Source organism: Saimiri boliviensis, chromosome 2 (genome assembly GCF_048565385.1).
Source record: "Saimiri boliviensis isolate mSaiBol1 chromosome 2, mSaiBol1.pri, whole genome shotgun sequence".
Taxonomy (NCBI): Eukaryota; Metazoa; Chordata; class Mammalia; order Primates; family Cebidae; genus Saimiri; species Saimiri boliviensis.
Genome location: NC_133450.1, coordinates 22,759,959 through 22,786,366, shown reverse-complemented (window position 1 = coordinate 22,786,366; position 26,408 = coordinate 22,759,959). Strand labels below are relative to the sequence as shown.

The window sequence follows — 26,408 nt, the reverse complement described above, 5'->3', positions numbered from 1 at the left end:
ATGTAGAAAGAGTACTTAAAAACAGAACTACCATATGACCCAGCGATCCCTCCGCTGGGCATACACCCAAAGGAAATAAAGTCATCACGTAAAGATTCTGCATTCCTATGTTCATTGCATCATTATTCACAATAGCCAAGATATGGAAACAACCTAAATGTCTGTTGATAGACAAATGGATAAAGAAACTGTGGTACATATACAATGAAATGTTACTCAGCCTTTAAAAAGAATGAGACCTTTTCATTTACCACAACATGGCTGAGTCTGGAGGACATTATGTTAAGTGAAACAAGCCAGACACACACACACAAAAATATATATATTGTATGATCTCACTAATTAAATATAGAATCTACAAAAAGAAATCAAATATACAGAGACAGGGAGTAAAACAGTGGTTACCAGGGACAGATGGGACAGAGAGGATGAAAGGACAAGATGCTGGTCAGAGGACACAAAGTGGCCAAATATGTAGGATGAACAAGTCTAGAGACCTAAAGTACAACATGAGCACTGTAGATAATAAAACTGTACTGTATGTGGAATTCATGTTAAATAAGTACATTTTAGTTGTTCTTGCCATAAAACAAAACAAAAAAATGGGTAACTCTGTGAAATGACAGAAATGTTAATTTATTTCAATGTAATAATCTTTATATTAACTACATATATCCCACAACATCAGGTTGCACAGCTTAAATACACAAAATACAACTTACTAAAAATAAATAAATAAAAAGATAATTACATTTAAACTTGAGTTTTAGAGGTAAAACTCAAGAAAAAAGGGCAAATCAGGGCCCAGTGGGTAAGCAATTTTGGGGCTGATGGGTGTGTCCTTATCTTGATTGTGGGGATGGTTTCACAGGTATATACATACATACATCAAAACTTACCAAATTATACACTTTAAATATGGGCCATTTATTATATGCCAATAACATCTCAAAAAAAAGTTGTTAAAAAAAATGTTTTTAACTCCTAGATTTAAAAAACTATAAAATATTATTGGAAAGATATATGATGTTCATGAATTGGAAAACTAGATATTATAAAGATTTCCATTCTCTTCAAATTGACCTATAGAAACAATGTAATCTAATCAAGATCCCAGATTTTTAATAATTTCATTTGCTGATTTCAAAATATATATGGAAATGCAAAAGGCAAAGAACACGTAAGACAAGCTTGAAGAATAACATGAAAGGAATTGCTCTATCCATATCACGACTATATATAAAGCAACAGTAATCAAGATAGTAGAATAATGGCACTTCGATAGACAAAAAACCAGGGGATCGAAGAGTCCAGAAACAGATGCTTGCACATATGAACAACTGATTTATAACAAAGATAGGACTGTAAAGTAGTGGGGAAAGAGTAGTCCTTTCAATAAATGGAAATGAATCAATTAAACTTTCATATAAAATGTATTTCTCCTAATTCATACCACAAATGCCAATTTCAAGTAAATATCACACCTAAATGTGAAAGGTAAAACCATAAACTTCTAAACAATTACATTAGAGAACATCTTTGTGATAAAAGTACAGGGAATCACTTCTTAAACAGATCAAAAAAGCACTAACCACAAAAGGAAAGATGTAAAATTAAACTGGATTAAAATTCAACGGAAGGTCCAATTAAGAACATTATAAAAATCAAAAGAAATAGCTGCAAGATGGGTGATGATATGTGTAATATCCAAAACTGACAAAGTGCTCATATAGAAAATAATATAGGTCAGGTACGGTGGCTCACACCTGTAATTCCAACACTCTGGGAGGCCAAGGTGGGCTGATCACCTGAGGTCAGGAGTTCAAGACCAACCTGGTCAACATAGCGAAACCTCATCTCTACTAAAACTACAAAAAAATTAGCTGAGCGTGATAGTGCATGCCTGTAATCCCAGCTACTCGAGAGGCTGAGGCAGAAGAATCACTTAAACTCAGAAGGTGGAAGCTGCAGTGAACTGAGATCATGCCATTGCACTCCAGCCTGTATTGCAAGAGCAAAATTCTGTCTCAGAAAAAAAAAAAGAAAGAAAAAGAAAATATATAAAGACCTCCTACAAAACAAAAACAAAAAGACAATCAACCCAACTGAAAAGTGGACCAAAGATGCAAACTGGCCTTTCAAACAAGAAAATAACCAACAGCCTACAAACATAAGAAAATATGTTTATCATCAGTAGTAATCATGAAATGCAAAAGAAAACCAAAATGTGATACTATAAACATCTATCATAATGGACATTATTAAAAGGACAAATAATAGCAAGTGTTGTGGCTGGGTGCGGTTGGCTCAAGCCTGTAATCCCAGCACTTTGGGAGGCCAAGGCGGGTGGATCACAAGGTCAAGAGATCGAGACCATCCTGGTCAACATGGTGAAAACCCGTCTCTACTAAAAATACAAAACATTAGCTGGGCATGGTGGCGTGTGCCTGTAATCCCAGCTACTCAGGAGGCTGAGGCAGGAGAATTGCCTGAACCCAGGAGGCGGAGGTTGTGGTGAGCCAAGATCACGCCATTGCACTCCAGCCTGGGTAACAAGAGCGAAACTCCATCTAAAAAAAAAAAAAAAAAAAAAATAGAAGTGTTGGAAAGAAGACCAACATGCATTTGCATACACTGTTATTGGGAGTGTAAATTAGTGCAACTACTTTGGAAATCTATTTTTTGGTGTCTACTAAATTTGAAGACATCTAGGATCTGCATTCCATATGTACCATGAGAAATGCATGCACATGTAACCTAAATATTGAATAAGAGTGGTCACAGCAGTATTATCCACAATAGCCCCAAATTTAAAATAATCCAACTATCTGTAGCTATCGAATGTTAAAATATATTGCCATATAGTCACACAACGGAATACTAAGGAACAATAAAAATGAGCCAAATGCAAGAATCTGACACAAAACCCTAATGATTAGCAAAAGAACTCAGAGACCAAAGAAACATGTCCTATATGGTTCCATTAATACAATGAGTTCAAAATGGGAAATTACAGGGTTAAAAGCCAAAACAGTGATTACCTTTAGAAAGCAAGGAGGAATTAATAACTGGAAAGAGAAATGAGAAGTTTTCCTGGATGCTGGTAATATACCATTTCTAGATCTGAGACGTGATTAAATGGGCATGTTCAACTCATGATAATTCATCAAGCTATACCACTGATACATGTATTTTCTTTATGTATACCTCCAAATTTTAAAAATTAAGAATAAAAGAAGACAAAGCTTTGGCAGTTTCCTTTGTGTTTCACTTTCGAATTTATGAGACAGAATATTAGTTAGGAATTTAAAGAGGACCTTAGAGCAGCATGCTTAAATGTGTACTTCAGCTCTTATTTAGTATGTAAATCAGACAATAGCAGACATTTCGTGCTGTGTGAACTACTGCAATTAACTACGAAAAGCACCAATCTGTTAATCTCAGAAAAGACCTCTTCTTGAAGTATGTGATGTTTTAGATATTTTAGACTGGTACAATTTAAATTGAAGGTGTCCTTGGTAGGCCAGAAAAAAACTACAACTTTATGCAAAAAAAGAAATATATCTTGAAATCACACATTAGCTACCACATTGCTATACATTAATTGCAAAGATGTTGTCTACTTCAGCATAAGACAAGTATTGTATCTTCATCTTTCAAAGGCTCTTCACAAAATGCTTAATACCAAAACCACAAAAGAAAAGTACTTTTATGTAGCCAAGTGATTATTCATATTTTTGAAATAGGTAAATTTCACTACAAGAGAAGTTTTCAAATATCTTATTTTCAAAAAGATCAACTAAGTTGCACATGAGATATTAACCAAGAGTGGTCACTACAGTATTATCCATAGTAGCCCCAAATTTAAAATAATCCAACTATCTATCTGTAGCTATAGAATATTAAAATATATTGCCATATATCCATACAACAGAATACCAAAAAACAATAAAAATTAACAAAATGCAACAAAGTTGATCTTTTTGAAAATAGGGTATACTCATCTCTTAGCACATGCAACCAGTAAATTCAAACTCCAAAATGAACTCAATATATCTATGTAAGGAAATGTAAACAAATTAACAACTGGAGAAAAATTATCTACTTTTACTAGAAAATTTTCAATTTAAATAAAATATATTAAGAAAAAAAAAACCCTGCTAACTTTCCTTATCTTGGAAAAAAAAAGGCATTATGAGAAATGAATACACAAATAAATACACTCCTGAAGTTGACAAATTTGCAACCATTTAGGGACCATTAACAGTTTTCTCCTAAAGAGAAAAACTGATGATATAAAGAAATGAACACTATATGGATTCTATTTTTTTACTTTAATTCCACCAAGGACAGTGATTTGATAAAAATAAATCACTGAACAATGTGTCAACAATATGACTCTGAAATAATAAAGCTTGGGAATTAGGAGTATTTTCAACTGGAACCATATCAGACAAAAACAGACAGCAAAGAGGTCTTTGTAGCATTTATAACTTACACACGTGAGATGACCTGAAAATGGGCAGTGCCACAAAACCACTATGAAAAGCATTCTGCATTCCTCAAATATCATTTAATAAAAACTATGGAAAAGTCACTAAGCCAGAAAAACTTAAATTATCTTTCAAATAGTCATAACAAACTCAAACAGTTAAAACAAATGTTGACTCTATCTCTAGTATGCTAATACTGTAATGTATTTCCCTAAATACAAATATCAAATAAATATAAACATAAATAAATCAAATATAAATAGCCAAAATTCATGAACATTTTATAAGAGCTTCAAGAACATACTTTTAGACAACATGGGACACACTGCCCAAAAGGTTAAAATCTACTAAACTTCATTGTAATTATGACCAGCCCACCTACCCCCTATGTATGAAATAAAACTTTTTATTGAAAAAGAGGTCTCACCACTTCTTGTTTCTGGGCTTCATTAAGTTTTTCAGTCAATTCTTCCAAGGCCCTTTTTGTTTCAGCATCCGACCTCAGCCAAAAAAAAAAAAAAAAAAAAAAAAGAGAGATTTTTACTTGGATATTTAGAAAATGTACAGAACTAGTGAAATGCATAACATGACAATTATGTTATTACAAAACATTCTACTTTAGCGGTTCTCAAATGTTATAAACATCTGAAACACCTGGAAGGCTTGTTAAAACAGACTGCTGGATCCCTCCCTCCGCCCCTAAATTTCAAATCAGCAAATCTCAGATGAGGAGCAAGAATGTGCCTTCCTAAAATCCCTAGGTGATGCAGGAATAGAGGTCTGGAGGTCTGGAGACCAAACTCTGAGAGCCACCGCTACACTGGAACATCACTCTCAATAAACAAACATGTTGCAATATCTCCCATTTTAAATTAAGAAAAAAGAGAAACAGACAAAAGAAAACAAAACTTCTTGATCTTACACCCTCTTTCTAGCAATTCCTAAAGAAATAATCTCAGAGTGTCCTGTACAAACTCTATCCTCACTAACCTCCCATTACTTTGTTTTTCATCAAATTAATAATATACATGATAAACAAAATAGTACAGAAAGATTTACAAAGAAAAGAAAAAGCCTTTCTTTCTTGCACTGTCTTACTTCTGGCTACCCTTCCCTCCAGGAACCATGCACAACTATTTCCATTATTAATTATTTTGCTGGTTACCTTCATCATGTTCAACACGAGACATTTTCGATTGACTCTGTTTTGAAATATTTAGCTCATTCTCTAATTTCAGATGTTATTACTACTTTTAGTTCTATTGGTTACCTGCAGAGTTTTATGTAATATATTTATACATCTTAGGAATTTTATGAATTATTCCATCCTATGCAGCTGATAGAATTGATGTTTTGTGCTCACATTTCAGTCAGCTTCACACTTGGATCATAACTTCCTTGTGCTTTTGTTTTTTCCATGCTTTCTCATTATCTTTTGGCTTTATATGTGCCTTACTTAACACATCACTGATATTTTCCTCCCACTTCTTACTGAATGGTCAACAAACCACCTATTTCATTCTTTTTGACAACCTTCTTCTCAAAGGACACTTACTTTCCTGCTCTAATTTACAGTGAATACTTCCTGAGCCTGTTCCATGATTGTCATTCCAGGGTTACTTTTCCTGAATCTTCAGGTTAATTTTACTATTTCTTAAAATCGTTGTGTTTCTGTTTCTTGGTTACAATATTATGTTACTTATATATCCTTAGGTAATTTCCTGAAAAAAAAAGTTCCCTTAAAATAGTAAATTTTCAAAGACTTTAAACCTCTGAAAATGTCTTTCTTCTTACCCCTTTCTTGGCTTTTGTGGTTTTATGCTCTCTGAAATTACCCCCATCTCACTAGCTATTCCGTCTCAGGCCAGCTCCTCCTTCTATCATAAGACTCCTAGATATTGTAACTCCTTGGAACTCAGTCTTGTCCTTGACATCCTCCCTATAGTTTCTCTCTTGGTATTATCCATTCCCATGGCTCCAAATGACACTTCTACATGCTGACCACTCTTAAAATTTACCTTTTACAGAGACTTTTCCTTTGAGCTCCATAGTAAATATCTAGCTGAATATTTTACTTTCCATCTGAATGTCTCACAGGCATTTCAAACATAACATATCCAAGGCCAAACTCTCTGCACCTCACCTACCCAAACCACTCTTTAATATCTCAGGAAGTGGAATTACCATCTACCTAGTTACTCAAATTGAAAATCTTAGCGTCATCCTTAGTTGATTCTCCCTCACCCACCATATCCAATCTATCACCAAATCCTGTCTCTTTGATTTCCAAAACACGTATCTTAAAACACACCCCTGTCCATCTCTCTCTTGCCATAATCCTGGGTCAGGCCATCATCAACTCTTACATGCTAGTGCAACAGACTTCTACCTTGCCCTCCTCAAATCATTTTTTTTTTCCTTCGTGATAGGTTTCACTCTGATACCAAGGCAGGAGTGCAGTGGCGCATCTCGGCTCACTGCAGCTTCAACCTCCTGAGTTCAAGCAATCCTCCCACCTCAGCCTCCCAAGTAGCTGGGCCCACAGGCATGTGCCACCACATCCAGCTGAATTTTTTGGTATTTTTGTTAGAGACAGAGTTTCACCATGTTGCCCAGGCTGGTCTCAAACTCCTGAGTTCAAATGATCCACCTGCCTTAGCCTCACAAAGTGCTGGGATTATGGGCCTGAGCCACTGTGACCAGCCCAATCAATTCTTCATATAGCATCCACAGTAGGTGATTTCTGAATTAAACTTTACTTAATCCTTTCCAAAAGCTTGCTTCCAAGTGTACTTTCATTATTCAACATACATTTTGTAATAAACATCAAAAATGAAAAATTAGTGAGAATTAATGAGAATTAATTAGAATACCAATCTTTCAACATCAAATAGAAAGTTAAACTTTTTAACTTCCTGTCCATTATTTTTATAAACATGAAGTAAGAATTTATGGTACAAGGAAAGCAGAACTGGATCCAGAAATTTTACACATTCACAAAGGTAAGCCACCTCCTTTCCCAAGAAATCCAACTCCCATTTTCGGTTAAATGCAGTTTTCTGCCTCACACATGCCTCTAGGTCACAAAGATGATTACCAGATACTAAGAGCCCAGTCCAATACTGCTCATTCAAATGGCCATTTAAACTAATTAACTAAATCATCCCTGCAACTTCCCCTGTATCTTCTCACAAAATACCGTACAAGCACTGTAACTGATGTTCCCAGTGCTTAATTTATATACTTACTTGAAATGGGTAGAGCTTGTGTAATAAAACCATTCATACAATAAAGTGTTAATGTCATTCTGTTAATTTTATCAACTTGTAAAAAAAAAAAAAAAACCTAAATATTAAATTAATTAAGTCTCACCAGTTTAAAAGATTAGCAATATAGCTCAATAATATATCTCACAATCCAGGAATTTAAATGCTTTATTCACATCAACGACATGTGAAAATGATTCTGAACCACTATATTCTGTAAGTGATAAAGTGCAGAGACTTTGGGGCCTTATTGTCTAGATTTTAATTCTGACTCCACTATAACCCTCCTGTTTGATTTCTAGCGAGCTGAGTTATTTCATCTCTCTGTGCACATTTCCTCATCCATAAAATGGAGAAAAAAATAATGATTACCTCAAATGATAGTTGCTAGAATTAAAGTTAAATCATGAAATAAGGGCCAATAATATTAGCTAATAGCAGTAGTAATAATGATGACAGCTTTCCTTCTTATTACAGCCTATACTTGATATTCAGAGATTTAACATTTAGAGTTTTGATGATATTTGTTGCAGCAACACAGAACTGGTGCATGGTATAATTTACATAGGTGAAGTTAGCAAGCAAACATGGCATACAAATTTCAATTCAGCTTTGTTGCTCCCTAACCTTTGCTGCATATGGATTGTGATTCTTAAAAAGGCACAAAAGTCTTCGTTTTTTAGCAAAACATAGCTCCAAAAGAAAGCCACCTGCCACTGGTGATGACAAAAACGAAAAGACAGTAAATAAGTTTTAAAGTAAATAACAGCTGTTGAGGACTATCCAGAATTGACAAAACTGCAAAGATGTTCACCATTGACCCTCAGAGATTTCAACTAAAAGCTAAAGTATTGGATTCTACAATGGCTTTTGTCCATTGACAAACTCCGTGTTACACTGCTTTTTTTGTGTGCAGTGCCAAAAGTCAGTCAGCTAGCAAGTCAGTCTTTGTCTCTCTCTCTCCAGTGTATTTGCAAATCTGCCTGTTTGCGAAGGCCTCACAGTGTATCCGCTCATAACGTCAGCATTCCATTGTATTAAGTTAAAGTGTAAAGAAATAGGAAATTAATTTGTCTAACACTGAATCATGATATATTCTAAATTCAAAGCGTTGTAAACTGTTCTGCTAATAAATTTTAAGATACTGTATTAAAAAAACAAGTTTTTTAAAAAAATCTACATAAATATATCCATTACAGAAGCTAACTTATTCTCCTCATAATTTATCCCTCTCATAAAAACCATAATCTGCTTTTACCGGCTCCTTCTGGAAAGCTCCCTGTTGAAATCATCTCCAAGGCGAATCTGTTCACTGCTGAGGTCTCGAAGAGACTGATGAAAAGCATGAAGCTAGCAAAGGCAAAACACAGTTATCCATTTAGACTTTTGTTGAATTCTTCCATGAAGATTCACCAAAGGTAAGAATAAGATCTCATTCTTTGTAATAATAACCAGATTCTATATTATTATGAAAAAATAAAATGCCTATTTTCAAAGAAGAAAAATTTCCAAGAAAAACAAACTGTTAAAAGCTGTATGTAACATTTAACATCACATGTTCTACAATACAACTCTACTCTCCCAGAATTCTACCCCTCTAGAAAGGGTCTGCTTCCTCCTTAGAGTAAAAGAAAAAGACACAAAGAGAGAGAGAGAAAGAAAGAGAAAAGGGATCTGCCAACTTTTTCTGTAAAGGGACCAACAGTGACTATCGCAGGTTTACAAGGTGTATGGTCTCTGTCACAGTTACTTCTGCCACTGCAGTGCAAAAGTAACTGTAAACAAATAAGCATGGCTCAATTACAATAAAACTGTATTCTATCAGCCTACAATGCCTCAGTTTGCCAACCCCTGCTGTAAAGAAACTCTTGCCCATGTACACTTGGAACCATGTACAAGAAAATACGGTGCAGCATTATTCATAATGAGAACATGAGAAACGAACCAAATGTACACCAAGATAAATAAATTGTGGTATATTCCCCCACTGCAGTATCATATAACAGTGAAAATGAAACAATCAAAGATACCCACACATTAGTAAAGCTGAATGTCAAAAACATAACTTCAAATAAAATAAGCAAGTTACAAAAGATTACAGTAGTATCCCATTTATACAAAGTTTAAAGGCAAGCAACACTAAACAAGATGTAGGTCGTAAAAATAATATTTTTTTCAAAAAGCAGGAGCAATGTCAGGATAAGAATAAAGTCAGGATAGTGGATACCCCTTGGGAAAAGGAGGAGTATAAAAGAGGCTTGGGGGTAGAGCAGTGCTTTATGTAGTGGCCTAGGTGGGGGTTATATGGTGTTCATTCTCATTATTGTACCTTTAACTGTAAATACATACACAGAATATAAATACTATCATTTGTAATAAAAATATGTTAAACAGACTTGCAAAAACAACAAATTGACTCATTTCAACAAATGCACATTAAGCAATTTATCAGTGCCATCTCCTGAGAAGTGGCTCACAATCTGATATGAGAGTCAGATATACAAACAAACCCCAAATTCTTTACGGGGGCTTCAAGAAAGTACAAAGTCAAGAGGAGCTAAGAGTAATCTTGAGAATGAACTTAATGAGGAAAAACCATAAAAAGGAAGGAGTGAAGTAGTATAGTGAATGAAAAACTTCAGTTTTGCCACGGTTTTCCAATTTAACAAACCAGAATCCTGGGATGCATTTGACACCTGCTTTTCGTTCATTCTTGCCTTCCCCACATGGCTATCTAATTTCCAAGACCTTTCCATTTTCTCAACTAAATAGCTTTTAATTCTACCTCCTTCTCTCCAACTCAATCTATCCTAATCCAGGTGACCATCAATTCATACCCAGAACACAGCAATATCCTTCTAATTGGCTCACCCACCTTGACTCCATTTTCCACACTACAGCCAGAGTGATCTTTTCAAAATAATTTTGCCAGCCCTCTTACATGGCTCTACATGATGTCAGCCCTTCATACTTCCTTAGCCTTGTGGGCCTTCTTTGAATTGCTCATAGGGGCTATCTTCCCTTCTGCCAAGCTTGTTGTACCTGGAATGTTCTACCTGGAATGACTCTTACCATTCTTACTCAACTTTCAGATGTCAGCTCAGTCAGCCTTTCTTCAGGAAGCCTTCCTTGACTGGGGCACGTCCTCTACCATAGACTTCTGTAACCTTATGCATCTTTCCACTATAGCATGCATCTCAGTTCATCATTAAGGTTGTATTTTGTATTTGATAACTAGCTCCTCCTCTAGATTATAAACTTATTAAAAGACAAGTTTTCTGCTCATCACTGTTTCCAAGTGTAAGCATTATCCCAATGACAGAGACATTAAACAAACAGAAGGAAAGAGTAAATGAATACTGGTAAGATATTGCTCTCTCTTCTGGGTTTTATCATATAGTCCATGCTAGCAAGGTGCAACTATCAAAAAAATCACATAGTCAAAGAAAAGTTTCCACAAGTTGTTTCCTACTGCATTTGATTCTGTTGTCTCTTTATGCAGTAACAAATGATGGCTACAGATGAGTATCTTAAAATACACTTTGAGGACATAATCCTAAAAATATCAAAACAAAGGGATGAAAGTGCAGAACTCTACCTAGCCCTTTTCTGTTTAATTTAGCTACTTAAGACAACAAAAGGAAAAATTATAGCTCTGCAGAGAACTCTAAGGAAGCAGAAAAATATCTCCACACAACTAATATTTCAGAAATTTTTAGTGAATACATCAAGTATGGAATTTGTTACTTAATAGAAAATGGCTCTATCAATGATTCAACAATCAGAAAAACACTGATGGTAGAAAAATCATTAACCACACAAAATAACCACACAAAGATTAACTTGTTCATACTAAACCAAACTTAGTAAAATAGAAAGTAGCTGACTTAGCATGGCTTACAGAAAAATGAGCTAAACAGGAAAGGAAACAAAACATGTCCAATTAAGCTCAATTTTAAACGTTCTGCAAGATGTACTCCTCCAAAACTCAAAATGAAGGGAAGATGATTTATACATTGAAAATAATCTAGTTTACTTGAAAAATCCTGTATTAACAATCTTATATTCACATAGAATGACAAAAGATCCCAAATAGCCAAAACAATCCTGAGCTAAAAGAACAAAGCTGGAGGCAGCACACTCCCTAATTTCAAAACATTATAAAGTGATTGTAATCAAAACAGCATGATACCAGCATAAAAACAGACACATCAACCTATGAACAGAGGAGAAAACCCAGAAATAAACCCAAACATTCACAGTCAACTGATTTTTTTATGAAGGTGCCAAGAACACACAATGGGAAAAGCAGAGTCTCTCCAATAAACTGTGCTGGCAAAACTGCATGTACATCCAGAAGAATGAAATTAGGTCCTTATCTTACAACGCACTTAAAAATCAACTCAAAAAGGATGAAACACTTAAAAATAAGACTTGAAAATGTAAAACCACTAGAAGAAAACATAGGAGAAAATCTCCATGACGTCTGTTTAGGCAACGATTTCCTGGATATGACCCCAAAAGCACAAGCAATAAAAGCAAGAATAGGCAAATGGGATGACATCAAACTATAAAGCTTCTGCATAGCAAAGGAAACAATTAACAAAGTGAAGAGACAATCCACAAGATGGGAGAAATATCTGCAAACCATATATCTAACAAGGTGCTAACATCCAAAATATGTAAGGAACTCCAACAACTCAACAGCCAAAAAAAAAAAAAAAAAAAAAAAAAACCATTAAAAATGGGCAAAGAATCTGAACAGACATTTGTCAAAAGAAGACATACACATGGTCAGTAGGTGTATTTTTTAAAAAATATTCAGCATCAGTAAACTTTATGAAAATCCAAATTAAAACCACAATGAGATATTGCCTCACACATGTTAGAATGGCTTTTATCAAAAGGATGAAAGATAAGCATTGGAGAGGATGTGGAGGACAGGGAACCCTTGCACCCTATTGGTGGGAATGTAAATTAGTACAGTCATTATGGAAAACTGGAGGGAGGGTCTTCAAAAACTAAAAACAGGACTACCATATGACCCATTAATCCCATTTCTGGATATGTACCCAAAGCTACTGAAATCAATATGTCAAAGGGATATCTGCACTCTAGTGTTTATTGCAGCATTATGCACAATAGCCAAGATCTACAAACAAGCTAAGCATGTATCAGTGGATGAATAAAGAAAATGTAGTATATATACACAATGCAATACTATTCAGCCTTTAAAAAGGGAGAAATCCTGTAATCTGCAAAAACATAGATGAATCTGAAGACGTTAAGTAAAAAAGATTAGGCACAGAAAGACAAATACCATATGATTCTACTTGTGTATGAATTCTAATAAAGTTGAACTCACAGAAATATAGGGTAGAATAATGTTTATCAGAGGGTGGTGGGTAGAGGGGGTAAAGAGGGAGAGAAAGAGAACTTGTTGATCAAACAGTCCAAAGTTTCAGAACGACAGGAGGAATAGGTTTTGAGATTTATTGCACACCAGGGTGACCAGTGTCAATAACAACATATTATATATTTCAAAAAACTGCGAGAATAAATTTCAAATGTCTCACCAAAAAAAATGACAGATAAAGAAGGTGATTTATGTTAATTAACTTGATTTAATCATGCCACATTGCATACATATATTAAAACATCATATTATATCCCATAAATGTATATAACTATGATTTTTCAATAAGAAAAAAATAATAAAAAGTAAAAGCAGTTTACTTGGTTCAAAAAAAAAGGTAACAGTATAAAGTTACTAATGATGAAATTCTTGGTTAAAATATAGCCTTAAAGTTCATGTGTTAGTCATTTATATATAATGGAAACATAAGGAAATACTACACACAAATTACAAAATGGTACAAAGTACCTGAGCCATTTCATCAGTCTCTTGAACAAACCGGACACCAGCTCTGGCTCTCATTCGTTTAATACCCTGTGTATCTCCATAGTCCTTGAGAGGTGAGGTAGGTGGAAAACGATGGCTCTCTTTGCAAGTGAAAGAAAAGGGAAGGGATTAAAACATTGCATGAGAAGAGACAATCAAAAATTTTACTCAGTACAAACATGGCAGACATGGACATACATATACACATGTCCCAAACCCAGACTATTTCTCAAGTATCTTGCTGTGGCCACAAAGCTCCACTAAATTAGTGTTAATCTTATTCTTAAAGCAGATTAAACAAACCATAGAAATAACCTGGAAATAGAACACTCAAAAGTTTCAATTTGCTATAGTTTCCAAAGAAGCAACATATTTTCTCATATAAAAATAATAAATTGTTAAATAAAAACTTTTATGACTCCTTAATATAACTTAATACTAACAAACACAATTTTTCAAACTACTTAGTCTACAATTTGAAGAGCATATAAAAATAAAAACCAACTACATGAAAAAGAATAGTGCTCAACTTTTAATTATTGTTATAATCAATGGTAATATTAACAATGTAAGGTACCAACGTTGAATTATCTAAACCACCTCCCTTCCCTGCAGGCTTTTCGATTCAAACATGAATCTCTGTGCTATAGAAAAGTGTAATAAGATTAATTAAGACAAACTGTTATAACCTCTAAGCTAGCCATGCATATCTAGCTGCATGCCAATACTAAAATTCACCTGATCTTAACAAGTATCACGGGATATTTCATAAGACATGTGAAAAACTATTATGCTAAGATAAGACACCTAAACTAAAAAGTGTATCACATAGCAAATCCTAGTTATGTATTTGTTTTGATTCTTTGGTAGCAGACAATTAAATCCAACTTTTTATCAGGTAAAGCTGTAATGTGGTCTACAGAGTCTGAGAGAAAAAATAATATAACAACAAAGATCCTTTAATATTTTTCAAATTATGTATTACAAAATTCGTGACAACTACATGTTCTATCATCCAATCTGCATGAAGTTACGTGTGGGTTGTATTTCTCCAAAAAATTCAATGTACTCAATACGGACTTCAAAAATATTTTTTAAATGAAAAATGTTTTTCAGAACATCTGAAGTGCTTACCTGGCCCAGTGCCACCATCAAGGTCACTTGCACTCAAACTTGTAACAGAAACACTTCTCCCTCCTGAGTTTCTCAATAAACGTTGACTCCGCAGTTGGTCGATTGATTGTTCCAAGCTTTCTTTTAACTAATTTAAAGAATATAATGAAAGAAGCATTATTCTTCTTAAATAACTTCCAAATACAAACATATCACAGATTTCCAAAGCTATTTCTGAAATATCTGGGTTCCCCCAAAAAAAAAATTTGTATCAGAGAAAATTTTAAACTAAGCTATGTTTAAAAACAGTAAATATCAATATTTTAAGAACCAACACTAAAGTCTGGTTTTAAAAGGCATCTGTCACTACCCTCCCATTTTTTATTGCCAGATGTGGAAGAGATGTCTACTACGTAAGGGCTTACAAAACCAAATTGAAATGTCTAATTGGTGCACCACTCATGCGAAGAAACATAACAAAGTCAACACAACTCAAAGAAGAGAGAAGGCTTTCCTCCACTCTAAACATTCCTTCAGAAAGTCCAGGTCTACAACAAATAGAAAACCAAACCCAAACAGCTGTCACAGTGACAGCCACTACTAAAACAATGTACACTGCTCGACTCTATTATCAGAACACCTCTTTCAGTCATTCAAAAACTTCAAATCCCAGAAAACGATTGGGTCACATATCAGACTGCCAGTACACACTAAGAATTACATTTGTCCAAATGCTTTATTCAGATTATTAAGGAGTCAGCCAACAGATGACATATAAAAACATATTTTTAGACCTAAAGAGCTACATTTAATAAAAAAACATGCTAAACACTGAGAATAATGTCCAGAGCTATACAAAACTACAGACCTAAGAAGAGGATTCCATGAAGAACCAAGAGAAAAAAAAAAGTAAAGCTGAAGAAACTCCATACACCTTGAATTGCTGGAAAACTTCAGGTCTAGATTCAAGGATGGATAGAAAGCAATGATTTTAAACATAATGCATGGATCCATGGAACAAGTCATCTATAACTCTTTAAATAGAATGTCAAAACAAAACAATTAATTGAAAGACAAGGTTTCCTAAATTCAGCCAGCGTTAAAAGAACACCATTTACGGAGAGAACAAGTTTTACTTGGGGAAATGAGCAGACAGAAAGGAGCCTCAACTGAAAGAAAAGCACAGATGGAACAGAATATGAGTCACAAACAAAGCAAACCCTTTTTCAGTTGGCTATTTGGATTTAGCTGTTCTGGAGAATCAAAATTGAAACACTCTGTATTAAAAGAAGTAGTGTCAGAATTTCAGAAATCTACTTCTTTTGTCCCTCTCATTTCTGAAAGAAAAAAAGAGAAGGATTTCCACATCCTTCTGTCTCCTCCTTCCCTAAACTGGGGTATGTGCAATAACATCCTGCCCTGAGTATTTGCCAGCCAGCTGTAAGACTCAGCACTGGCCCAGCGTGGTGGATCATGCTCATAATCTCAGCACTTTAGGAGGCCAAGGTGGCCGGATCACGAGGTCAGGAGTTCAAGACCAGCCTGGCCAACATGGTGAAACCCAGACTGGGTGACAGAGCGAGATTGTCTCAAAAAAAAAGGCTCAGCATCGATCCACAGAACATACTATGAGGCCCAGGAAAACCAAGGTACACCTTGAAAGTAATTTACAAATAAGTAAAATAACATATAAGTAGACGAGAGATCTTATGTAGTGACCACAAAGTAGTGTATCAGTAATCTATGACAAAATTATCCGAACAAAATTAAACAATGTTAAAGCTAAAAAGCTCAAATTCAAACTGTAACATGAGAAACAGACTAGAAATATAAAGTGACTTTAGATCATACAAATTAGTGTCAGAATAAAAAATGTAAAATCAGCTCTCTTTTAACTTTTGCTGTGTTTATTATTTCCATCTTTCAAGCTAAACTCAATTTCAGTACCTTTTGAGCAAAGTCAGCTATCATTTCTTAATACTGCTACTTTTTTAAGGTAATCTGCATTTTTAGCTCTGGCTATTTTTAAGATTTTCTCTTTACCTTTGTCAGTGGTTCCATTATGTATCACTCTGTAGAGTTTTATTTGTATTTATCCCATTTTTGACCCATAGAGATCACAAAACCCATAGCTTAATAAATTTCATGTGTTGTAAATTCTCAGGCATCATCTTCTCAAACATTGTTTTTGCCCCATTCTCTCTCTACTCTCCTTCTGGAAATGCAGCTGCATTTAAGTTACCTCTTTTTACCAAATGCTGTATGTCTTTTCTCTTTTCTATATTTTTTCAATCTTTCATTCTTCCATTTTTCTGTATGTCTTATGCTGGTTTGTCTTTAATTCATGAATCTTCTTTCAACTATACACAAGCTATTGTTCATTGTATCCATTAAAGGTCAGTGGGTTATTTATCTTCTTTTTCAGTTTCTAAAATTTTCATTTGGTTCCTGTTAGTTTTCCATTATTTTCCAAAACTCTTAATCTTTTCTTTTAATTTCTTGAACATGTTATTCACGCTTACTTTATAGTCCCATATGTTTCTCTTTTCTGCTTCTTCCCTTGGTTTTCAGACACCTTTTATATTCTCTTACGCCTGTGTATTCTTTATCATGTGATAGATATTTTATATGAAAAGCTGTAGAGATAATTTAAAATTCTAGAGGATGACATCTTTCTTCAGAAAAATCTGGTTCTGCTTCTAATAGAAAATCAGGTTAGGGTCACCAGCAATCTCAAATCACCCTACTCTAGTTAGGAACTGAAGTGGTTCAAGGATGGGCATCTGTCACCATCAAGGCTGGTTTATTTTCAGTTTATCACTTCTCATTTCCAATTCACCACTTGGCCTATACTATCACCCTTTGGGGTCTCCTTTAAAGCTGAAGGGTGCCTGAACTCCAGGTTTGGTCTTCTAAGCCTCTTCAGTTAATTGATAACTCTGATCCCAGCCTCTCTGCTTTTAAACCATCTGTTTAGGAATCAGCTATCACCTTGAAAGAGGAAAAAAGTCCCGAAGATAAGACTTTACCCTTCTGGACTTAAGTTTTTTTGACAGATCCTGACTACAAAATTCCTCACTGTCTTAGTAGTTCTTTGATGAATTCATAATATTATGTTTTACTTTTTTTTTTCATGTTTCTAGTTGTTATCAGTAGAAGAGTTGATCCAAAATAATCTTACGTACCAATGCCAAAAGCAGATTTTGCCAGCATTCTTTTTATGCAGGCTTATTTGCTAACAAATCCTAAGCTGTAACTAAAAGTTGAGAAATAAAATGAAATGAATTTTCACACACACAAACACACACACACACACACACACACACACACACACACACACACACACTCCCAGCCACCAAAAGAAAAAAAGTTACCATGGAACATACAGAGGAATATTAAAGAACATGAGAAATGAAACATATCCCCCAAAATCTAAGAAGAACGAAAGATGTTCAAAAACTAATTATTTCAAAAATAAAACAAAAATTACAAAAACTATATGGCAACTCCATTTCAAAACTCTAAAAACATATATCTGAAGCCATTGAAGATGCAGGCTCATTTATAAGGTCCAAAAAATAAAGTTATATTACGTAAAGGGAGATGATTAAAATAAAGACTATTTTAAATTACTCTTCCAAGCATCATGGCAAAAACAAGTCTTGCACCTAAAACATAAAACTAAAAATGTAATAAAATTAAAATCTATACTTGAAGTAGTCACAACACAACATGACAGTCACTGCACAAAATTTAATGATGTATAGAGCCAATTTGATAACTCTTAAAACAAATAAACAAAGAGATAAAGTACAAAGTCATAAAAGTTGCTTTAAACTCTTTCAGATTATAACTCCTAACTAGGTGTAAAGCCAAACCAAACAAAATTAAATAAAAACAAAATATTAATAAAATTCAATCTAACATTAATTTTCTATGATGGATAACGTCATTTTGCTAAAACTAATCAATCTCACCCAAGACTATGGTACTAACTACAATGCTATAAATTATTTTGAGTCTAGTAGGACTACCTCACCAGATACCAAATGATGATTCCATTTTCCCCAACTTTCCCGTCTCTGAAATACTGTAAAATGGACATCACAGAAAATGATACAATGTATATCAATACCTCAATTGATATAAATGGATGATTTAAAGATTAGGTCTATTCTTTTACCTCTGTTCATTTGATATTAAATGGAAACAATGAAAACTACTGTGTATCAGTATAAATGCAAATTAAATTCAGGCATTGGAATTCAATGGTTATGGTTGGAATCGGTGTCCTCACCTAAATTTCATGTTCAATTGTAATCCCCAGTGTTGGAGGTGGAGCCTGGTAGCTGATTGGATCATGGTGGCAAAGTTCTTATGAATGGTTTAGCACCATCCCTGCTTAGTACTATATAGTGAGTGAGTTATCATGAGATCCGGTTGTTTAAAAGTGTGTAGCACCTGCCCACATCTTCCCATGCTCCTACTCCAGCCATGTGACATATGTGCTTCCCCTTTGCCTTCCGCCATGACTGTACGTTTCCTGATAAGATCTGGTTGTTTAAAAGTGTGTAGCACCTGCCCGCTCCTTCCCATGCTTCTACTCCAGCCACGTGACACGTGTGCTTCCCCTTTGCCATCTAACACAATTGTACTTTTCCTTAGTTCTCCCTAGAAGCTGAGCAGATGCCAACATCACGCTTCCCGTACAGCCTGCAGAACCATGAGCCAATTAAACCTCTTTTCTTTGTAAATTACCCAGTCAAAGGTAGTTCTTTATAGCAATGTGAGAACAAACCAAAGCAGGCAGTTTATCCAAATCATAAAGACATGCTTTTTTAGATTTAAGCATGTAGTAGGCTCCCTCTAGCCAAAGATAAAACAATTTGAGCATAAATAAAAACATTAACTGCAATGGACTAAAACACTTTAAATATACATATAATTGTAAGTTAACAATGATACTCAAGGGGTAAGTCATTGATCACAAGAAGATGTAGGAAACCAATTATTTTGGAAACTAATAAATAAATGAAACAAATAACAACTGAAGCTTTTAGTTTACATGAAAATTAAACACTAAATTTTAAAATTCTCACAGAGCTCTCTGAAAGCTTTTTGATATCTCTACTTGGAAAAACTCTGATTAGAAACAAAATGTAACTCAAGGTTAATGAACTGAAAAAGAAGGCATATAAAACTCTAAAGGATTAACTACACTGCAACCTAAATCTGTGAAAGAAGATCATCTGGGCAACAATGGGAACTCCAAATAACAGAAGTGATCATTGAAAACATTATAATTCAGGCCGCGTGTGATAGCTCACAGTTGTAATCCCAACACGTTGGGAGGCCAAGGCAGAAGGATCACTTGAGCCCAGGAGTTCAAGAAAGTCCGCCCAACATGGTGAGATCCCATCCCTACTAAAAAAGTAAAAAGTAAAAAGTATACAGGTGTGGTGGTACACAACTGTGGTCCCAGCTACTCAGGAAGCTGAGGTGGGAAGATTGCTTAAGCCCAGAAGTTCAAAGTTACAGTGAGCTGTGATTGCACCATTGCACTCCAGCCTGGGTAACAGAGTGAGACTCTGTCTCAAAATAAGTAAATAAATAAAAATTTTTTAAGTAGAAATATCATGATTCAGAAGGACCAAAGAAAAGCTTCATTTTCTTTCCTCAGCTGTACTCCTTTTTCACTTCTGCCCCCACTCCCATCTGCATCTTTCACACCCCATAGATACCTTTATTAGACGTTTCATTTTGTGGATGAAGTAAGATAATCTATATAAAATAATTAGAACAGCCTTAGGCAGATTTGTTTGTTCAGTAAATGATAGTTTTTATCATTATGATTAAAGGCAATGACAAAAGCAAAAAATAAATAGAATGATGAAATAGAATGCTTTAATCTGGAGAAGCTATTTAAAAGAGTGTGTCATTCCCTAAGAATCTATTTACAACTCAGATGGAAATATCTGTTGAGTTTATTTACTTCCTGAATAAACCACTTCCAGGCCGGGCGCAGTGGCTCATGTCTGTAATCCCAACATGCTGGGAGGCTGAGGCGGGCAGATAATGAGGTCAGGAGATGAAGACCATCCTGGCCAACATGGTGAAACCGATCTCTACCAAAAATACAAAAACTAGCTGGGCGTGGTGACGTGCACCTGTAGTCTCAGCTACTCAGGAGGCTGAGGCAGAAGAATTGTTTAAACCCAGGAGGCGGAGGTTGCAGTGAGTGAGATCCCGTCACTTCACTTTAGCCTGGTGCCAGAGAGAGACTCCATCTCAAAAAAATAAAAAATAAAAAACACTTCCTCAGAAAGTTCAGCATTATTCAACTCTAGGCCTATCACAGAGACTTGATGCCAATGGGTCCCTTATTGAAAACTGCTTTCTTAACATTACAATATTTACTGCTTTGGAATATGTCATACCTAACACTGGGTATATATAATGTAATTTCCCAATTGCCCAATTCAAAACAAAATTGCTACCATAAGTAAGGATCTAATATTCAACTGTAAAAAGTAGGACTATTCCCTGCTAATGGTTAACAATAATGTTTTCAATTTTTCACTAGTAAATTAAAAAGCAAAGACTCAATTCCCATCACTAACAAGGTAATGATTCTGAAACATTTCATGAGCTACTTAAATATACAAAGTCTGTAGACTTCCATCAGTCAAGTACATCATAAATCATAAAACTCCTTTAAGTACAAGCACATCCAAAATCATTTTTCAAATAAAAATGGTAGAAACTGTTATGAAAGAAGATATGTTTCCCTGTGTCCAATTAGCTTGCAACTACAAGTGATTATTGATCACTTTGTAAAAAGAAAATAACGAGTCATCAATTACAACTTGGAGTTATGTGACAATTCAATACAACACAGATATGTATAAAACAGTCATTATTCCTTTGTGTTTCCAATGATGGGTATATATACAATGAGATGAAAAGACTAAAATCACATGGTATGCATACCTGTCGTTGGAAACATGAAGGAATAAATTTAATTGGTTTTCCAAGAGTTTACAGGACAAGAGTAAGCAATTCCAAAGGAAGGAAAAGTAGAAGATAGAATTAGCAACACATCAATTAAAAACACATTATTAATTTTATTCCTGAACTCTGGAGTACATTTCTTTCTTACATCCCCGTGTAAAATAAGTATAAACTAGAACATCCTCAAAAAGGCAATTTTGAAATATCCAGCAAATGTTTAAATGCACATATCCTTTAACCCTGCAATTCTACCTCCAGTAATCCTACAGGATTACATGTGTGTGTGTGTGTGTGTGTGTGTGTGTGTGTGTGTATGTGTACAATAATGGTCATTGCTATAATGTTTATAATAAAAAGGAAAAACTAGTTGCATCCAAACTATGGAATACTGTATAACTGTTCAAAACAATGAAGTAGTGCTATACAAAGTTACATGGAAAGTGATATATATTACTAAATTTTAAAAAGTTGTATAACATCATATTTAATATGATTCCATTTAAAACAAATCACATATATGCTTGTAAATATATAGAAAGTGTTTGGAAACAAGAAGCTCTCAAAATTGTTATCTCTTTTGAGTGATGCTCAAAGGGAGGTTGGACAGAATTGGAGGCCATTATCCTAAGTGAAATAACTAAGGAATGAAAAACCAAATACCACTTGTTCTGACTTATAAATGAAAGCTAGGCTATGTGTACATAACAGAGTGGTATAATGGACACTGGAGACTCAGAAGGGAGGATGCTGAGAGTGGGGTAAAGGATGAAAAACTATCTATTGGGTACAATGCACCCAAAAGATACACCACTATATAATTCATCCATGAAACCAAAAAACCGCTTGCACCACTAAAGCAATTGAAATTTTAAAAAATTATGAAGGAGCTTTGAGAGAAGAGTTTTCTGGGTTTTGTTTTTAACAATGAACACTTATTACTTTAAAATAAACCATCCTTAAAATTCTTAACTCTGCATGAGAGGTATCTCCAAGTTTACCAAATCTCCATCAAATCCATGTCTTGAATTCTTCTCTCTCTGATGTAAAGCCTTCAAATTTAAAGAATCTAATTTATATAAGCTATTTAGCAATCTATCTGACAAGCTAACCTAAATTTTTTTTTTTTAAACCAAGTCTTGCTCTGTCACCAGGCTAGAGCACAGTGGCGCAGTCTCAGCTCACTGCAACCTCTGCCTCCCAGATTCAAGCAATTCTTCCACTTCAACCTCCCAAGTAGCTGGGACTACAGGTGCGTGCCAAATGCCCAGCGAATTTTTGTACTTTTAGTAGAGACAGGCTAACCTAAATTTAAACTATAAAACCATAAAGTGGTTTAACATCTAAAACACTTCATAATGGTTATTTTCTCTATCTCACATCCCCGTTCCCCAAAACACCTCACTCCCAAAAAGGTGGGTAGGAGAAAATGCAAACACATGTAAACCTTCTCACATGTTCTATAGCGCCCGCCTGTCCATTACTGTATTCTCGGTATCGTCCAAGCATCTGGTCCACTTGTCGCAGATTCCGACTGGTATCCTTGAAGAAGAAAATGGACTGAATTAACTTTTCCAAATACTGTTTTTCCCAATCAATCTTAGTAGCATGTCAATCAACTAAGTCGACAGTTTATAAAATGTACAACTTATATCATGGCTAAGTTGAGTATCAATGTACTTCACACATATTAAATCTTCACACCACTGAGAGAAACTCAAATCCAACTGCAATTTACTTGTGTGAAATCTGAAGCACATAACATACATCCTCAAGGTTCCCTAATACGTCAGCAATAAAACCATAAATTCTCAGAATCAAAATTTTTAATTTTTGCCCCTCAACTAATTCACACCCTCTTTATAGAAAAGGAATCCTGAAAGAGCAAATCTAGTGGACTGTGAGCAAGAGAAAAAAATCTTTAAGATCAATGTTATTTCAATTATTCTTTTACCTCAGAACTTGATGAGAAGGAAAAAAGTATCCTTTAATCTGAAAGCATTAAACAACAAATTTTAATCACAATAGAAATGGTTCTCATCTAAATATGCTAGATTTCACCTGAGAGGTTAATCAAGGTATTTCCTTCAAAAATATATACTTACTAACGTGTCTCATTGTTGGGAAAGTACAAGACTTCATACTTGAAAATTCCACTGTTATTTTACTTTACTTACTTTCACTTACTTTACTTACTTAATGATGGAAAAGGGTCTTGCTCTGTCACCCAGGCTGGAGTGAAGTGGCATGATCATGGCTCACTGCAGCTTCAGCTTCCTGGGCTCAAGCAATTCTACTGCCTCAACTTCCCGATTAGCTGAGACCACAGGCACACACAACTATGCCAAGCTGTATTTTTTTTCTAATTCATGTATAGACAGAGTCTAAGCATGTTGCCTAAGCTGGTCTCAAATTCCTGGCTCAAGTGATCCTCCTATCTCAGCCTCCCAAAGTGCTAGAATTACAGGCATGAGCCACCATGCCCAGCCCATCAGGTTACTTTAAATAAATGTAAAAAGGATAGGTCTTCTGATTTTCAAATCGAAGCATGGCCTCGCCATGAGAAATTATCCTCTTCTTATCTAGGCATACTAATCCAAAGCAATTAAAAGCCAAAATCTATGCTTATCCAGGCTAAGGCAAAGGTAAGGGATTAGTGAGCAGGAAATAAATTCTAAGTTTTCTTTCCCCGGTACAGCTGTGGTAACCTCCCCCACCTCTTTTCTAAAGCCCTTTCTAAGAAAAGGAAGCAAACTGCCTCAACTCAAACCTCCAAATACTGGCAAAACTTAGCCTCTAAATCAAAATGGTATCTCTTTATTTTCATCCACAAATAATCTACCTCACCAAAACATCAGCAATTTCTCTAAAGCAGGCGTCGGCCCGCGGGCCGCATGCGGCCCCCTGAGGCCGTGTATCCGGCCCCCCACCGCACTTCAGGAAGGGACACCTCTTTCATTGGTGGTCAGTGAAAGGAGCACAGTATGTGGCAGCCCTCCAATTGTCTGAGGGACAGTGAACTGGCCCCCTGTGTAAAAAGTCTGGGGACGCCTGGAAGACCCATGCCCACAAGAAGCTAAATTACCATCATTTCTACTGGTTTCACTCTCAGAATACTTTATTTGGAAATGCTGCTTTAACCTAAAACACTCTCCACCACCTATCATATATTTCAAATATCTTTACTGACTGTCATAGGCAGAATAATGGCCTTCAAAGATACCCAAGTCCTGCAACCTGTATTTGTATACCAAACAGGACAAAAGGGATTTTGCAAATGTGATTACATTGAAGACTTTTAGATGTAGAGTTTCTCCTCGATGATTGGGTGAAATCATAAGCATCCTTAAAAGAAGAAAAGGGAGGCAGGAGAAGTAGAATCATAGGATGTGAGAAGGGCTTGACCCTCCCCTGCTGGCTTTGAAGATGAAGGAAGGCAGCCACAAGACAAGAAATGTGAGCACCCTCTAGAAACCAGAGAAGGCAAGGCAATAGATGATTCCCTCAGAGCTTCCAGAAAGGAGCACATCCCTACCAACACTCTGAGACCCAATGAGACCAGTGTTGACTTCTGATGTACAAAACTTTAAGATAATAAATTTGTGTTGTTTTAAGACATTAGCTTTGCAGTAATTTGTTACAGCAGCAAGAAAACTAATCAACTGACTGAAACTATTAAGCAGCTCAAACTATTTAAATTCTATTAAATGCAACCATTGTGAAACTAACCTGTAAAGTACTTGTTATAGTGTTGACCTTCTCAGTAACTTCTACTGTAGGAAGACTTCGAGTTCCCCTGTGAGTTGATCTGGCAGCCCATGCACTCAATCGGTCACGATAGCGGAAGTGATCGGATTCGCTCGAAGATTCTGCCATTGATGTACACAAATGCTTCAAAATAAATATAGGTTATTGAAGGTTAATGAAACAGTAAAAAGCATGAAAATAAAAGACTAATACGTTTACTTAAGTTCTCTTTTCTGTGTTTAACATATTAGTGATTTTGCAAACTGTAATTTCTACACATAGCTTCAAAATACAAGAAGACATTTCCCCGTATAATCCTCCCTCCTTCATTTTCTCTGCTTTAAGGGAGCAATTCCTCAGATATAATTTTGGTCATGTTTACAACTCCAACAATAATAATCCCTTGGATTCATGCAATGCTTCCAAATTTTGAAAGCATTTTCACATTTAGTACCTCACTTAATCCTATCAACAACACTGTAAGGTAGATGAGAAAAACAGAAATTCTCAAAAGTTAGGACCTGTAGGTATCATAATATTCGTCTAATGTCCATTCTACTATAAGAACACAGGTACAGACACACAGCATGACCTATGATAAGACATTCTCATTCAGTGTACATTGACAACTCTAATGCATCTTGATTTAAAATATAGTAGAATTAAACCAATGCTGTAATACGGTACAAATTCTGCAATAACAGATACGTGAGAAGATGCCATCTTCAGCATCTCCACCAAAATAGAAAGCCAGAGATCCTGAGTATATGCATCAGTTGATAACTCTCTAAACATGCTTTTCTCTCATCCTTACCTCAATTTTTTATTTAATGCATTAAAAAATTATTTCATGTAAGAGAATCTCAAAAGTTTCAGGAA

At 35.2% G+C, this 26,408-nt stretch overlaps 1 protein-coding gene across 9 annotated transcripts in view; it reads right to left on the bottom strand.

The window, feature by feature from the left end:
* CEP128 (centrosomal protein 128) overlaps positions 1-26,408 on the bottom strand; it is a 476,123-nt gene that overhangs the window by 425,307 nt on the left and 24,408 nt on the right. For all 9 annotated transcript variants that reach the window (XM_074392897.1, XM_074392891.1, XM_074392894.1 and 6 more), the window contains 6 exons: positions 25,512-25,673; positions 23,238-23,324; positions 14,796-14,922; positions 13,644-13,762; positions 9,018-9,109; positions 4,921-4,993 (listed from right to left, as the gene is read on the bottom strand). In XM_074392897.1, the coding sequence (XP_074248998.1) occupies positions 4,921-4,993; positions 9,018-9,109; positions 13,644-13,762; positions 14,796-14,922; positions 23,238-23,324; positions 25,512-25,658 (645 nt within the window). In that variant the 5' untranslated portion in view covers positions 25,659-25,673. The remainder of the gene's footprint in view (positions 1-4,920; positions 4,994-9,017; positions 9,110-13,643; positions 13,763-14,795; positions 14,923-23,237; positions 23,325-25,511; positions 25,674-26,408) is intronic.